The 16463-nt window shown below is 41.9% G+C and overlaps 2 protein-coding genes across 5 annotated transcripts in view; both read right to left on the reverse strand.

Moving 5' to 3' along the window:
- Positions 1 to 3392, reverse strand: part of sirt7 (sirtuin 7) — a 6908-nt gene extending 3516 nt beyond the window's left edge. For both annotated transcript variants that reach the window (XM_046048377.1, XM_046048376.1), the window contains exons 1-7: positions 3224 to 3392; positions 2959 to 3096; positions 1952 to 2056; positions 1805 to 1875; positions 1637 to 1709; positions 1444 to 1542; positions 703 to 939 (exon numbers count right to left, since the gene is read on the reverse strand). In XM_046048377.1, the coding sequence (XP_045904333.1) occupies positions 703 to 939; positions 1444 to 1542; positions 1637 to 1709; positions 1805 to 1875; positions 1952 to 2056; positions 2959 to 3096; positions 3224 to 3328 (828 nt within the window). In that variant the 5' untranslated portion in view covers positions 3329 to 3392. The remainder of the gene's footprint in view (positions 1 to 702; positions 940 to 1443; positions 1543 to 1636; positions 1710 to 1804; positions 1876 to 1951; positions 2057 to 2958; positions 3097 to 3223) is intronic.
- A 123-nt stretch (positions 3393 to 3515) lies between these two features.
- si:ch73-100l22.3 lies at positions 3516 to 14416 on the reverse strand. Of its 3 annotated transcripts, XM_046047748.1 has the most exons (12): positions 14203 to 14416; positions 13936 to 14001; positions 13263 to 13388; positions 12637 to 12762; positions 9791 to 12398; positions 9140 to 9267; positions 6710 to 6811; positions 6095 to 6211; positions 5870 to 5971; positions 5586 to 5702; positions 5000 to 5073; positions 3516 to 4614 (listed from the first exon to the last, which is right to left on the reverse strand). In XM_046047748.1, the coding sequence occupies exons 3-12, from the start codon at positions 13383 to 13385 to the stop codon at positions 4458 to 4460; spliced, it is 3654 nt and encodes a 1217-aa protein (XP_045903704.1). In that variant the 5' UTR covers positions 13386 to 13388; positions 13936 to 14001; positions 14203 to 14416; the 3' UTR covers positions 3516 to 4457. The 3 variants fall into 3 exon arrangements, with proteins under 3 accessions (XP_045903704.1, XP_045903703.1, XP_045903701.1); XM_046047747.1 differs by having other exon boundaries at positions 13936 to 14416; XM_046047745.1 differs by lacking the exons at positions 13936 to 14001; positions 14203 to 14416 and having other exon boundaries at positions 13263 to 13929.
- Positions 14417 to 16463: the final 2047 nt, after the last annotated feature.

Genomic DNA, 16463 nt, shown 5'->3' on the forward strand with positions numbered 1-16463 from the left:
AGTGCTCTGGACCTCAGACTGGGCCGAAGGTTTACCTTCCAACAAGACAATGACCCTAAGCACACCGCTAAAATAACGAAGGAGTGGCTTCACAACAACTCCGTGGCTGTTCTTGAATGGCCCAGCCAGAGCCCTGACTTAAACCCAATTGAGCATCTCTGGAGAGACCTGAAAATGGCTGTCCACCAACGTTTACCATCCAACCTGACAGAACTGGAGAGGATCTGCAAGGAGGAATGGCAGAGGATACCCAAATCCAGATGTGAAAAACTTGTTGCATCTTTCCCAAAACGACTCATGGCTGTATTAGATCAAAAGGGTGCTTCTACTAAATACTGAGCAAAGGGTCTGAATACTTATGACCATGTGATATTTCAGTTTTTCTTTTTTAATAAATTTGCAAAAATTTCTACATTTCTGTTTTTTTCTGTCAAGATGGGGTGCTGAGTGTACATTACTGAGAAATAAAATGAACTTTTTTGATTTTTGGAAAATGGCTGCAATGAAACAAAGAGTGAAAAATTTAAACTGGTCTGAATACTTTCCGTACCCACTGTAAACAGCTAAATTAAAAGGACTGTCTTATTTAGAATAAAGTCAACATTGTGATTATTACAACCCATAAATTTAATAGTACAATCTATGTTAGATTTTACTGAACCACATTAAATTTATGGACCGACTGTGGTTTATAAAACCTACCTTCAAACTGGAGCCTAAGCAGAGGATAACATCTGCCATCTTGGCAGCCTCCGCAGCTCCCTTCCAGTTAAGAGGTTGCTCCAGAGTCCCACGTTCCCCAAAATGCACTATAGTGTCCCTGAGTTCGCCACCACACTGGCTGCACCTGCGGCCTGTCCCATGCCGGTGCAGCGACGTCCGCTCCGTCACGTCAAATAAACGCACATACTCAATGACCGGGGAACAGGAGGTACACACCTGGGGATAGGATAAAAACAGCCAGGTTAAGTTACTGTCTTTGGAAAACAGGTTTAAAGTCCATAAACAATCACAGAAGTTTCTTGGCAAGTTCAGACATAGTTTTCAACCAACAGCACTTCAGAGACTCGACACTCCTGAAAGCTGCTCTGCTTGCACAGCTCACTGTAGCACATTGTCATACCATTGATTAAAACTGCTGGCTGCAATTCATTTGTTACGTGCACTGTGCAATTCACTTGCTGTGTAGTTTTTTTTTTTCTGAGCATGGGATGTTTATGACAGTTGGTGTACCCACAGTAAGCAAAAGATCAGAAATGGATCAGACTTTATTTAGCAGATACTGATCCATCAAAAAAAAAGTTTTGCTGAGATGCTGCTTTTTGAGGCAACACAAAATTCTGTTGAAAAACATCAGAGGGCTGAGAAAGCTGAGGACAACAGCTGTGTGTGTGAGTTAGTGACTGAAATGATAAAAGACAGGAGGATGAGTGTGAGTCTCACCTCAATAAACATGTTTCCATGCAGCTCAGACAGGGCATGTCTGGGTAAACCGCTGCGCAAGTGAAGTCCATCACAATTTTGAGAAACAACATGCTTCACCTTTATAGACAAACACACAGAATATGTTAATACCACTGTGTGTAAATACCAATAGAACATCTACCGGTTTAAGATATTTATCGCACTCTCATACCAGCTTTTCCTTATGAAGCATCCTAATGCACATGTGCGTGAGGGTCGGCTCAGCTTTACTCAGGTCAGACGAACTGTAAAGAGAAACAAGATAGGAAATATCAGTTGGAGTTGAACTCACTTTAAAAAATGCTACTAATATCACATCAGGGCAAAGACTACATCTCACCTGACTGTCCGTCCCTTCTGTAGCTGTGTCCACACCCCATTAGGGCCCCTGTAGTCTGGTATAGAAGCTGCCTGAAAGGAAAAACATGGTCAGTCCGGTGGAAGTTTAAAAAGGAAAAGCAAACTGAAGATGCAGAGTTTAGCGTACCGTACTAATACCGGCTCCCGTGTAAACCACAAGGTGTTTCGCCTGTTTGACTGCCATAGCGAGCTGCCTGACTTTACTTTTCAGCTCATCAGCATCATCAAATACCTGCAGATAGTACAGGAAAAATAAGATGCTTCAGGATTACGACCACACACTTCTGTTGCATCAAACAGTAACCACAGCAGGATTTTATCAGTCACTCATTCACTGTCCTTGCTCACAGCAAATGTGTCAACAACAGGATTAATCCTCTGGAGACCATAAATAATATATGCCTCTAGTTTTTTTTATAAGGTTTTAAATTCATTGAAATAAACTAAAACTTAAAGTGAATGTTGTCTGTTCTGAGGGAATAATTAGTGACTTCAGAGATGTTACAGGTCACTGGGGGGGTCCATAGTTAATTCTTGCCTCGAGGAGTCCAAGCAGGTAAATCATGCCTCTAACATATACTCATACTGTGTGGTGTAAAAACATCTGGTCAGAGGTGAAAGCGGTCACTATGTATATTTACACACCTAATGTATTCTTCTCTACTACATCCATCCATCATCCGCTTATCCTTCGTACAGGGTCATGGGTCTCTGTTACATTTTAGAGTCAAATATTGGACTGTTTACTCCACTAAATTCATCTGACAGCTAAAAGTCTTTACATAAAACATCTGAGCACACATCAGAAGCAAAATGAACTCAATATGGCCTGTTACAACATTGACAATATGCATACATGCAGTAATAATCAAACAGTAATAACAGACTAATACAATACACTTGCTCATCTACTTTATAAAAATCTTGAATGCAGGACTTTTACTAGTAGAGTACATTTTACATTGTGGTATTTTTTACTATTGAAATTAACTTTTGCATATGGGTAGCAGGACTTTATAGTCTAATGATAAGTACTCAGGTGGTTTCACATAATCTCTAATAGGTACTATTAGACAGGTGAAAACCCGCCCTAACCATTTAATAGCAAACAAACACTGAGCCTGACAGCCTCACCTCCTCCTGCTTCCTCTTGAGCACATTTCTGCGGACTTGTCTCTTACAGAGCTCCTCCACAGTTTCTCTATGCAACAACAACACAGCGGCCTCCTCCTCTGACCGCTCAGCCTCCGGTTTCTTCAGGACTCTTCCAACCTTCAGTTAACAACAGAAAAACAAAAAAACACCCTGGTCACTCACCGGCTCAGAGACACTGCTACTTTAGCTAGCTTGGTTCCTAGCTGGAGAAACAGGCTCCAAATGTGCTGCTGCCTCGTCTCACCAGTTTGAAGATCTTCCTCTCGCTTTCTCGTTGCAGTATTTTGGACTTTTCCAACGCTTTCCTCTCCGCCCGTAAAGAAATGCCGGCGTCTGCCTCCTCTGTCATCCTGTTTTAAATCACCTGAGAAGTAGCTATCTATTCAAAAACACCAGCTGAGCTCAGAGCGTCAGTGATAAACGACAACCACAGGAAGTTGTCCGTGTAAATATGAGTGCCAGCAGCGCCCCCTGCTGCTGGGAGTGTGTAAATGTTTTTAATCGGGCTCAGCTTCCACAAACTCCGGAGCAACTTGCAATGTTAAGAAACATTTATTACCAACCACATACAAATAAATAAAATATTAAACAGGTCCAAATACCCTATAAGAATATAAAATTGCAAAGGTTTACATGTGTTTGGCGTAAAAATATTTAAGGCAACACTTGGGAGTTTTAGTGGTAACTCTATGATCTGGAGCAGGATATTGACATTTCAGTTACACACTGTCCTACAAATACAAATACTAACAGAGTTCAGTATGTGTTAATACATCTGGGGATGGTCTGTTTTTGGTGGCAACAAACTATGCACATCGATTTAAAGGAAATGAATAATTCAATCAAGTCCATCCTACAAGGCAGAGAGATTTAACATGAAAAGCACGGACAGGCAAAACCAGTTGAACTATCAGTGAAGACATCTGACATACCATAGCCGCATAAGCACAGGTGTAATAACTTTAATCATGGCTGCATTCCAGGTAGGTGTTTTGGTTCCCGGGTCCTCGTTCTGTGCATGCTGGACACACGCTTTGTCACAATGTCTGCTGGGAGTAGACATCTTTCAGGCACAGTGCACAGAGCTTTAAAAGGTTCAGCTAAAAGATGACAAAGTTTTTGCTAATTGAACATTTTCCCCCTAACATCTGCAACATTAAAACACCAAAGATGGTGAAAAACACTAAAAGCAGATCCGGTAAAGCATTTCTGTCCCTCACAGAGCGGTCGTAGTGATGTTTCATCCCTGCCTGAGCATCTACTCGACATGAAACTACTCTATGTCTCACTAAGAGTGAAACTGTCATCACTATATTACACCCTGGTTGTAGAGTGCACAAAATTTCACAGCACTCCAGATATGACAAGCACCACTTCATCAAATTTTGATTTGGAAACTCTCAAATGATTAGTTATACAATATCCATTAAATCACTAGAGGCCTTATTAGGAGTCCTCACTGGGGCCAATTAGGAGTGTCAACGGGGTCTAGAAGAGTAAGTGGTCTTGGGAACCCTCTGAGGATTTGCTCTGAACTGTCCTCGTTTGGTTTCGAGAGGCTGCTCGGCGGAGAATCCCATGTGTCCAGTCCTCGTTACAACTCCCTTGTGTCCTCCTGCTGCCTTTTTCTTGATCCTGGGAGGGAAGAGAAGTCATCTTTTAGCCACTGACAAAGGTACTGCTTGTGAAACAAAAAGATTTTCGTAGCCTGTGGTGCAACATTTCAAGAGATCAATCCACTGAAAAAGCTGAGCAGTGCCTTTTTTAGCTGTCTGTGAAATTACAGAAACACTTCTGAAAATTGTGTGATCGGAAATTTTATTTGCATACTCAGCATTGGCCGATACCCAAAGCCCAGGTACTGTTATTGGTATCAAGACTGAAGAAGTCACATCGGTACATCCCGAGTGTCCACATACGTCCACACACACACACACACACACACACACACACACACACACACACACAAAAACCTCAGCAATACAGAGTCCTAAAAGAAAATGATCATGTGAAAACTTACATCATTCCTCTCTTCCTCTCCAGTGACTTTTGTGTTGCAGCTGACAGAGAACTCTTTCCTCTGGGATGTCCACTCTAAACAAGGTCAAGCCAAAACATATATGCACAGAACAGATTAGTCTCTGAACTACCCACTAGGTATGTTAAAACTCCCACAACATGTATTCCATGTACTAACAGAAAGGAAATGTCCACTGAATCAGTAAAGAATCAATATTTCACTTCTTTCTGCCTACTTAACAACATACGTACTGCGCAGAAAAAAACAACGCAACAATTTTATTATCCACCAGACTCATCATGAAGCAGTGTGACATGTTGGTGCCCTGAAAGGTCTGGAAGGTACAAAAAGCATAATGGTATTTTGAATTTGAATAATTACAACTGGATCCAAACAGCTATAATTAAATAGTGATATTTCTGTGTAATGTTTATTTTTTGAACAGTGCACAATCTCACTGCCCTGCACCTGACTGTCTTTCAAACAGTAAGCATTTACCACTACAGGATTTTCCACACATGTAATTCCGCTATGGCATTATTTGTAATTGTTTTGTCAGCTCACACAGAGCTCCTGAAAAGGTTACCTGGCGTCTGAGCTCTCTCTCCCTGGCCAGCTCTCTGTCCCAGCTGATCAGCTGCATCCTCTCTCCAGCTGACAGGCTGAAGAATATGTCGTTGACCTCGTAACGTGCAGCACGCAGCTGGAGGGGGAAACGATTACAGAGCAGACGATGGCTCGAATGACTGCGTGTAATCACAATATCTGTTGTGGTAACTGCTAATGGGGGGAATGATTGCTCAGCTGGCAGTGTGGAGGAGAAGAGGAGAGACATTATCAGATGTTTACAACATGTGTTGGCTTTAATACCTGCAGAGTGACTCTCTCCTGCAACAACAGGTCCTGTCTGCTACAGAACTCTCCTCTGCCAGGGCTCTGCTGCTGGAGGGCCTGCAGGAACTGCTGTGTGTCCTAGATGTGTCCAAGCACACACAGACACACAGCTGTAATCAATACCACAAACTTTTTTGTTCATTTTATGAAAATAGACAGAGTGCTGCTAGAAGTAGACGTGACAATGCTGTTTCTACTCACCCTGATGGTGCGCACCAGCTGCGCCACTCTCTCAGTCTTCAGCAGCCTGCGAGTTAGAAAACCTTTCACGGCTGCTAACAGCAGGGGGCGGTAGCGCTCTGAGAGTGGGCTGGAGGGCTGAGGAAGAAGAGGAAGAGGGGAGGAAAGAGTGATGAGAGGGGTGAATAATGAGGACCAGAGGGGAAGAGAGAGGAGAATGCTAATTCCATCAATGACAACCAATTAATTTCCCACGCAGATTCTCAAGGTCATTTGGTTGGCATCTGTTTAGCGCATCAACGCAAGTGGACTCACAGCTCATCATCATAATAGGGAATAATAAGCAGAATAATAAGCAGCTGACACGCTGTCACTCACTTGTTGATTCCTAAGCTGTTGCATTAAAGAGGCATGTTTGTTGTTACAACTGTAGTCTAGCTGAAGCTGAGCTGCTGCACACGAATGCATATTAGAGAGCAATAACAGATAAGGGTTACTGACTAAGACGTCAAGAAGTATCTGTTTCACCTGAGTGTGTCAGCTAACTGGCGATGAATATAAATCTTGTGGGTACAAGGATAAACAGGACAAGCTTTTCGCATCACTGACATTAGTGAACAAATGTCGTGGCAATACCTGAGCGAGGGTAGGAAAGGTCAACTTGTCCCCAAGACGTGAGCTTGACATGGAGCAAGGGAAGGACACGCTCTGGAGGACACGGTAACGCACTGCCAACGCCTGAGAGAGAGACACACACACACACAGGAGAAAGATATAAAGTGGAGGCAAGGAATAAGAGCTGAAGTGCGTGTGTGCGTGCGTGTGCGTGTGTGTGTGTGTAGGCATGCGTGCATTTGGGAGTAGGCAAGGTTGGAAAATATTGAATTGGAAAGGACAGCAAATGAGGCAGGAGGAAGAAATTAATTGAGGGTAGAGAGAAAGAGACAGAAGGGGAGAGATGGGGCACAGAGGCAAGAGGGATGAGATGAGAGAGGGAGCAGAGGAGGAGAGGGATGAAGGGGATGATGAGACAGGAGAGAGGGAGAAAATTAATACGGCCAGAGAGTAAAAACTACATTGGAGGAGGTATGAGACAAAACAAGGAGAGGGATGCAAGGAGAGGGAAAAATAGAGAAGGAGAAGGGACCATTAGCAGTGGCACTCAGCGGGACGATCTGGCACTTAACCACAGACGCTCATGAATTAAACAAATTATGCTTTCCTTTTCTGTGTCAATTCCCTCTGTCCCCTCCTCCCTCTACCAGACAGTCCAGCCAGCTCGCTCTCTCATCACACCACAAATGACGGAAGGACAGAGGGAAGTCTTTTTATTAAACAGCTTATGTTAATTATATTGTTGTTAAGGATACATAAATTAAACAGAGACTGCGATTAATAGGGCAAGGACACTGGCCAAGAACAAATACAGACACACAAGCAGAAGAAACAGGAACTGGTTGCCAGAGAACAGCAGGCGCCCTTGAAGTCTTGTATGTGCACACACACACACACACACACACACACACACACACGACCATGCCAGCTCGCCTCTTAGGGATGTAATGAAACATTTATGGTAGAATCCCTGTGTGTGTTTTTTTTACTGGGGAGAGTCTGAAGGTCTCTTGTAATGAGCAGATGTCTGTAGTCTGCACACGACCCCAGTCTCCAGAAGCACACTCTAACAGGTAGGGTGACAACGTGTGTGCGTGTGTGCGCGCGCGCGCACGCCCACATATGGAATAGTGCCAGAGCCTTTCAAAGGTCTGCTTCTACTTTCAAAAGAACATTTAGGGTCAGTGTTATATCACTGCTTAGTGAATTGGTTAGAAACTCTCAAAGAATCTCTCATTTGAAAGAAGATGGGAGCGTTAATTCTTAATTTCTCATAGGTGACTTTGGGTGGAGTCAAGTCCTTGGTAGAGTGAATTATGGTTGCTGTACAGGAACCGCGTAGTGCTAGATCTGTACAGCAATGTGTGATGCAATGTAATGCAAGAACAGAGCCAATGGGACAGAGCAAACATCAGTATGACTGAACCATATGTCTGGTAGTTTTATTGTTTTAGAAACATGCCATTTTAGGTTTTCTTTCATTTCTTCTGGTTTCTTTATTGCAACTCTGATACTTAAGGAAAGAGACATACATGTCAAGTCAAGAGAAAAGTGAAGGGTACAGCTGGCAATATTCTATATTTCTACAAATTCCATGGTTGACATTTAAGACCTTTTTAATACCAAATAAAACACTATTTAATAAAGCATTTTTGGCACTAAGACTGTATGTGTGGGATGAACTAGTTTTTGGACAAGAATTCTAAGTCTGTGTCTGTGTGAAGTCTGTAGAGAGGCGAAGTGCCTCTCCTTATCAGGGACCTCCATGGGACTTTATTCCAGAAAAATATGTACGGTAGTCAACGTTGAGAGACAAACAATTTTTTGATCCTGTTTGAGTTGTGCCATGAATTGCACATATGATGTTTCTCAATTTAAAAGATCATTCTGCAAATCACAGTGTGTCATAAAACTGTTATAAAGTATAAGACTGTGAAAATACATATGTAGCAATATAAGCTACATATGTAGCTCTATCAGGCTTTTGCTAAACAGGCAATATTTGTTAGGAGGGTCAGTGGTTTTGGTCTTTTCATGGTATTTGATAACAGTATAAATAATCAGCAGACTTATCCTTTAACAATCAAACGTGAAAATGCAAGTGAAACAAAATGTATTATCTTTGTAAGTTACAGAATTAAAATGTTTCTGTATGTTGGCTTTGTGACAAAAGGGCGACATGTTTGATATCATATTGTAATGTCCTTCTGTAATACCGTCTTGTAAGCTGTTCTGAGTTCAGTAAATGCCTAAAACATACAAAATTAATTTTCACATAGCCTGAAGAGGTTAAGATTACACTAAAATGCAGCAATAGACACCTGTCACCTATTGTTTGGCTTCACATATCTAAATTTAAATATTTGGTTTTTGCTTAGTGTCAGATCTATGATCTTGAAAACATCTAATCTGTCACCCAGTAATACCAATAATCCGTCCCCACTGTCTCACCTGCAGCAGTTCTTCCTGTTGTCTCCTGTGCTCTTCCTGCAGCGCTCTGACCTGAGCGGCGTGGGCTTGTTTCAGTTGTTCCTGCTTGTCTTTCTGACTGCCATGGCCTTCGTACCGCTGCACCACAGCTAAAGGTAGTAAATATGACAATATGTGGTCACACAATTTATGAATAAAAACTGTTGGCGAGACAGCATCTGGAGTAATTCAGCAGAAGCTCCCGCCGCTAGGTTCATAACCATGTGTCATGGAGGGCGAGGAGTATGCTGGGTTCTGTTTCAACAGCACAGCTGATCTGGTTTTTGGCTCCCAACCTGAATCCAAGCCCTCCACTATTTGTATTTGATAATACAAAGTCTGAGCGGGTATAGTTTCTATTCATTTATTTATTTGAAATTTTCATGTGTTTTTATCTAAAGTAGGCTTAAAACAGTACACACAGATTAACTTAATGCTCCCAATAGGCTGTAGATCTAATTTAAAAATTCATGATCAGTACTGATCCTGAGGACCAGCTAAAGGCATTCACGTTGTTCATAATATTCATTTTCACTTTCTAAATCTCCATGCACCTCAACAGCAACACGATTTTGAACATGCATACTTTGGCTCATATTTGACATCCCTGTCCCACTGTCGTCCTGGTCTTACCTCGAGGAGTGCTGGAGTTGGGTCTGACCGCAGAGCCCGCCCCTCTGCTGTCCTGTGTCTCCTCTGCCACGTGCATGAGCAGTCTCCGTTTGACCTTGGAGACCCCACCCTGACCTTCAATCCCACTCTCTGGGGTCAGATGTTGCTCCTGAACGAGACGATCTTTTGAGCCCGAGTCGGACCCTGACCCTCCGAGGAGCCACAGGCCGGACGGTGCGTCCACATCGTACGACTGGTTGAGAGATGCCGAGTGGGGAGAGTTGTGACCTTCTGCAGCTGTCTCATTTCTCCTTTCCGCTGGGTGGTTACTGGTATCCGAAAGCACCGAGACATTCCGTGGAGCCGTGTTTTCTGATGGACCATTTCTGAATACGTCGGGAATCCGAAGCCGCTGTGTTACGGAGAGAATACACTTAGCTGGGGGCTCCTGCTTTCTACAGCCGCCCTGCTGTCCATAAATCTTTGGAAATCCTTCTTTACATGTCCCTTTTTCCTTTCCTCTCTCTGTAGCTAGGGTTTTGACTAGCTTGAGCTCGCTTAAGTTAACTGCCTCAGTGTTTTTCACCTGCGCTGTGAGAGTAGCATCGTCTGTGCCACTGATGCTTGGTTCAGTTCCTGTTTCTTTATGCACGCTTGTGAATTTGTCTAATGTTTGTCTTCTCGGACACTCCTTGTACCTTTGGTCTTGCTTTGCATCATTGCCATCGTCACCATCTCTCAGTTGGTCCTCCCAATAGTCACAATCACTTTGACAAAGCTGCACATGTTGTTCATTTCTAATTTGCTTGATACTTTCAAAGCTGAACTCACTTTGTGTGTTGCTGTGATTTTCCAGGTTTTCTGTCAGTCTGGACTCCAAATCCGAGATCAGTACTTTCAGACTGGACAGGTTGTACTCCAGCTGGTCTATGTGCTGGGAATTCTTGGCTGAAACACGTGTTACATCATCTTCAACCATGAGATCCAGAGTGGAAGGGACTTCTGTGGGACTGTTTTTATGTCCCAGGTTAACTTGTTCAACCTTGTGGTCTTCAATCAAACCAGCATTGACTTTTGAGATCTCGGCTCCACTAACAGCATCTTGCGTATTGCCTTTGCTTTTGCAGTGAACAGGACTCCTGCAGAAATTAGGGGCTGGGATAATGTGATATTTACTCCCTACTCCTTTATAAAGAGCTGTGGGACAGGTGTTCAAGTAAAAGGCTTCCTGAACAGGCGAAGTTTCTGTCGACATGGGCTGTTGCTGGGGGACGGCACAGATTTGTTTAGGCTCCATTGTGACCTCTTGTGAAATGTTCAGCTTATTATTTTTGAAGATTGTTTTTTTCTCAACACTAGTCATTTCTTTTGCATTTCCTTCCCTTGTTAAATGTGTGCTTTCGGATATAAAGTTCACCTTTCCCTCAAAACACTCATTCTCAATCATCCTCTCATTTTCCCAGGATTTCTTTGGTGACGATTCCCCTGACGGGATAACAGTGCCTCTCCTCTCTTTAGTTTTCTTCCCCTCTGCAGTCACAGTACCCTTGTAATGGAACTCATCGTTCTCCTTATCAGAGAGACTATCCTCCTCCGCCCTTGCTTTTGGCTGTTCTTGGGTCCTCTCCTGGATTTTAGTGTTTTTGGCTTGGTTCCTAAGCATCCGCTGGCGCCGCCGATACTCCTGAGATTTCTTCAGCAAGGCCTGGAGGCTCAGACGATAAGGCTCCTCAGATGGCTTTGCTTTGTCTACATGGCTGTCTGCTGGTTCTGTTACTGTGGGGTCGAGCTGAGTGTGCAGTTCTGTTGTTGGACAGTGATGAGTGCTTAATGTCTGTGATGAAGATAATTGGTCTGAAAAGCCACTGTTTTCTGACGAAGAGACTGGGCCCTCAATTCTGTCAAAAATACGATCTCTTTCAACGTCCAGTACTGTAGTAAAGGGAAGGTTATCTTCACCATCTGTGCTGTCCACATGACTGCTTTCAGATTTCTCTACTGGCAAATGGTCACATATGACTGAATCCTCCTGGACTGAGGAATAACACATGTCTTTTACTACTTTAAAGTCATTACAAAAGGACGATTCCGATCCACTTCTTTCTAATTCCTCTCCATCGATGGGAGGGTGGCTAATAATATCTGGCATCTTGGCGATTGTGTTTGAGGTGCTGTGAAGGAAAAAGCCGCCCACATTAAAAGCTCTCTCTAAGGAGCCAAAGCTATGGCTCTCCCTCCCCACATCAATCCTTCCAGAGACACTGGTGGTGTTTTCAACATTTTCGTAGGTCACGTAACCTGAGGACTGGTGGCTCGCACCATTAAGAGAACTTGGCTGTGATCCCTGTTGGCTGTAATGCTGGTCAACAAGGGATTCTTCCAGGTAACTTTGCTGAGGTGTCACATTAGAGGAGAAAAAGGCCTCATATGTTGTTAATGTCAGTGGAGGAAGAGAAACAGCATCCTTTTCTTTCCTTTTAGGTGGTGGTGAGAGAGAAAGACTACCCCTTGTTCCTACGACCCAATTGCTCTGCAACACGGACCCACCGCTGGTGTTATGGGAATGTGAAGATTTTGTGTTAATCTCTGACTCTTGCAGTAACTCCTCCAGTGTTGGCGTCTTCCTGAGCTGCAATTCATAAGAGGAAACAATAACAAATATAGAGGGAGCAGAGAAAAGGAAAGTGGGACATGAAAAAACATTATGAAAGAAGACAATATCAGATGATGACTCTAATGATTCTTAATAACTAGTGTATGTGATTATAGGTCAGGACTAAGCAGTTATTATAAGCAGTAGTGTATAAATACAACTAAAGGAACATATTAGGCTTGGAGGATAGCTCAAAAGCCAGGACTTATATTACCTGAACACTGTGTAGGATGGTTTGCACGTAGGCCATTCTTGCATCAACCTTCATTTTTCGGTAGACAGCAGCTTTCTGTGCTGCTTCTCTGTGTCGCTGCATCTCCTCTCTCTGTTCCGCTGAGAGCTGTTTTTATCATCACAGAGTAGACATGGATTTAAAACAGGGCTGGCACTAATCACTGTTTAATTATTGATTATTCTGTTCTTTATGTTTTTAATTAACCGATTACTAGTTGATCTAGAAACTAGAAACAGTGAAAAACGTCCCACACAATTTCCCAGAAACCCCAGGTGACTTCTTAAACTTGGTTGTTCTGTCAGAGTCAAAAACTTCTAATAACGTTATACTAAACATTAAATGATGCAGATCAGTGCAGAGTAGCAAACCTAACGTCTGACGAATCTGTGGCATTTCTGTTTGATAACATCTATAAAGTAGTTCATTATCAAACTATTGTTTTAATAGCTCTAACAAGTTACTCCACAAAGCTACCAGCTACACCGTGACAACAACTAACTTATCTGCAGATAAACTGTACAACCTTCAATATTGTGTTGTTAGCTAAGATTAGACACCTAAATCATGATGACCTCAACAGAAATATAATTAAACTGAGCTCATACCAGGGGGGCGAGGATGGGTCGTCCATAGATGCGGATGAGAGAGGACGAAGGTTTGTTGTGCTCCTCCTCAGTCTTCCTCACACGGGAGAGACATTGCTGCACAAACTTTTCGTAGTCCTCCATCAGCTTGCATCAGGACACGGTAAGTTAGGTAGTAGGATTTGTTAGTTTAAGGGCTAACTAACGCTAATATGTTGACGTTATCTTGTTGTGTTTGCTAACGTTAGCGGCTGAGCTGTAACCCAGGCTAGCTAGCTAACGGGTTAGCTGGTCTGGTTAGAGTTGAACACCAAACTGCCGGTGAAGTTTATAGCTATTATTAAAATAAGTAAGCGAAGTAAAAATAGAGCAGCTCTGCAGTGTTACAGAATAAAGGCTAACAAGCTACCAAACCAAACTCTCTACCTGAATGTGTCAATGTTTACATTTTTACCCGCCTCTCCTCGCGGAGCAGCAGACTGACAGTTTGGAAAGCTCTCATAACCCGGAGTGGAGTCTCAGCACGGACATGGATTTACAAAAACCACGAATATACCTATTAAAACGCAAGTTTAATTCACACAGATCATATCACAGTAACTAAAGAAAAAAAGCCATTTCCCTCTCTGTCAACGATTTTGATGTGAAGCTTGTATTTATAAGGATAGAAATGTTACGGAGCTCCAGGTTTTACCTGATCCAGGCCTGGTTGAGACGAAGGGAGCTGCTGATAACTTGATGCTGCCACCTACAGACCTCACTGGCCAAACAAAGACAAAGGTGTACCCTTAAAAATAACACTGAAGAGAAATTAGGACAAATTGTGCAGTCCCTTTCATCCTGTTGGTACTCCAGCATGTAATGTAAAAATAATTAATCATGTGTAATTCCATGTTTTCTTTATCTTCAACCATTATTTATGTATTGTTTTTTGGTACTTGGAGATTTATTGGCTCCTGACCTTATGGGCACAGTGTCCACTACTTCAAATCCACATGTGGTAAGCTTTGGTCATTTCAAATTAAATCTAGGACTTTCCATTTGAAACAAGAGCTTGCAGTAAAGGTTTTAGACTCAAGCTGCCATACATCACATTAATAAAGGATAGGCTATCTTCTCCTATATGAACACTAGTGTGCTTAAAATGAGTCAGTGCATCCCTGTAGACCTTTTTCACAGCAGTTGTTTTTTTAAGTTGCCGCAGCAGAAAAAGCACAGGTGAAACCAATAACATTAATGATAGCTCTGCTCCAGCAAAATACTGCAATGCAGCAATTAACATTATTATAATGTTATTAATTACACCTGTGTTTGACACAAGTCAAAAATGTCTGCTGTGGAAAATGTCTATATGGTGTCTTTCTTCTCAATAGTCACACATACTGTATTTACAAAGATTGACAGACATGTAGTGCATATCAAAAACAAATATATCCAATTTAAACATGTTCTGTCTATTCAGTAATATATTGGCTTTAATTTCTCGCATGTTTAATATTTGTATTGCAGAGATAAGAACTCACTATGGCTATGATAAGGTTAACAATTAAAGATTGAACCTAATTATATTAACTTGCTGAATCAATTTTAAATGCATCCTATATTTAATATTTCATGTTTGGCTCAGCACCCTGTTAATAACAAAAAACAATGTTAACTATTATTTCCATATTCCTCAATTACACACAAAGACACACAAAAGCTGTTCCATTTCAAAACATGTTTATTGGTCATATACAAAATAAAGTAAGCTGTTTATCAACAAACATACAATATATACATCAATAAATTAAAAGATGCTTCAGACCGGTGATGAAACAGTTAATTTCATGATTACCAATACCTTTTCATCATCACTTATGTATCTACAAATTGCAAAATAAGTACAATAATTTAGTTGAAGTTAAATACTTACAAAGACTGTCACATTTTAAGTATTTTCCCATAGAAAGTATACTGTTGTAGAATAATTACACCCGATACAGAAATATTATAAAACACAGAATTCTCTATTACAAGGGCTTTTCTGAATAGGCTACGCCATATTCACACAAACTCACAACTTTTCTATAGCTTCAAACGGACCATTATGTACTTTAAAAAGCTTCCATGAGTAACCCGGCCGAATGCTCTCCAGCAGACACATGTGGTTTGATGGAAAGAAACGTTATCAGGGGTAAAAATTAGAGGCAGACTGTTACAGCAAAAAGAAAAATAAATTGAAATGATACCCAAACTCTGGGTAGGAATTTTATGTTGGAGGCTGAACAACTGATAAGGGCAGCAGAGAGAATAAGAGAGAGCATGAGAAGAGGGTAACTGGGGAGGCAAGACAAACATTATTATTGATGAAAACACCAAACAAACGATCAAAGGAATCCTTGGTTCATTTACTCATCGATCAGCATTGGAGGTGGGTGAAAGGGCTCTTAGAGTCCAGTGGCATGATTCACTACACAGGAAAGTGACTGAATGACTACATGCGGATTGGCTGAGCAGCAAGACAAGTAGTTAATGATTTGCATCTTCTAGAAGTATCTGATGTTTTGAAGAAGGGCTTGGAAGCCTGCTGCGTTAACTCGCTGACACTTTGTAAAAAGGGATAGGATAAGAGGAGTGGGGAAATGTTAAGTGTCTCCACCACTCCTTTCTGCCTCTGTAAAATATTTATGAACGCGGTTTAGGAGCAGTTGCTTGGGTTTGTGATGAAATATCTTTCCATAAAGAAGGGTATGACCCCCGTACTGGCAGAGGAAAATAAGGTAAGCGTGTCTTACAAGCTCGTAAACTCTGTTATGAAAAGCCACAAAGCTGCCCTGTCTGACGATCACTAAAGGTCACTGTTGTCGGCTGATCACGTCTGCTGAGCAAATATTAGGAGGAAAACACAACAACCACAACATATTCAAGTCTGGAAGACAAAAAATAATGATCCTCTTCAGTGCGACAGCAGGCCTTGTATGACAGCTACTGTATTTTGCATTTTGTCCACTTCTCAATCGGAAATGGATGAAACGTTTTTGATGATTTCGTATTTTCACAGTTATTTGTTAAGTGGCGCTGAAAAAGCATCACATAAGCCAGATTTAAACAGACACCTGACATTTATAACAAAGTATAAATCGCTCAACACTATAAGCACTTTCACCCTGTCACATTGCGCTGTAGGCCTACCTGCAATTATTAAACAGACAACTTGACATGACGACTACGATAGCATCA

This window comes from Micropterus dolomieu, linkage group LG04 (assembly GCF_021292245.1).
Source record: "Micropterus dolomieu isolate WLL.071019.BEF.003 ecotype Adirondacks linkage group LG04, ASM2129224v1, whole genome shotgun sequence".
NCBI classification, from domain to species: Eukaryota; Metazoa; Chordata; class Actinopteri; order Centrarchiformes; family Centrarchidae; genus Micropterus; species Micropterus dolomieu.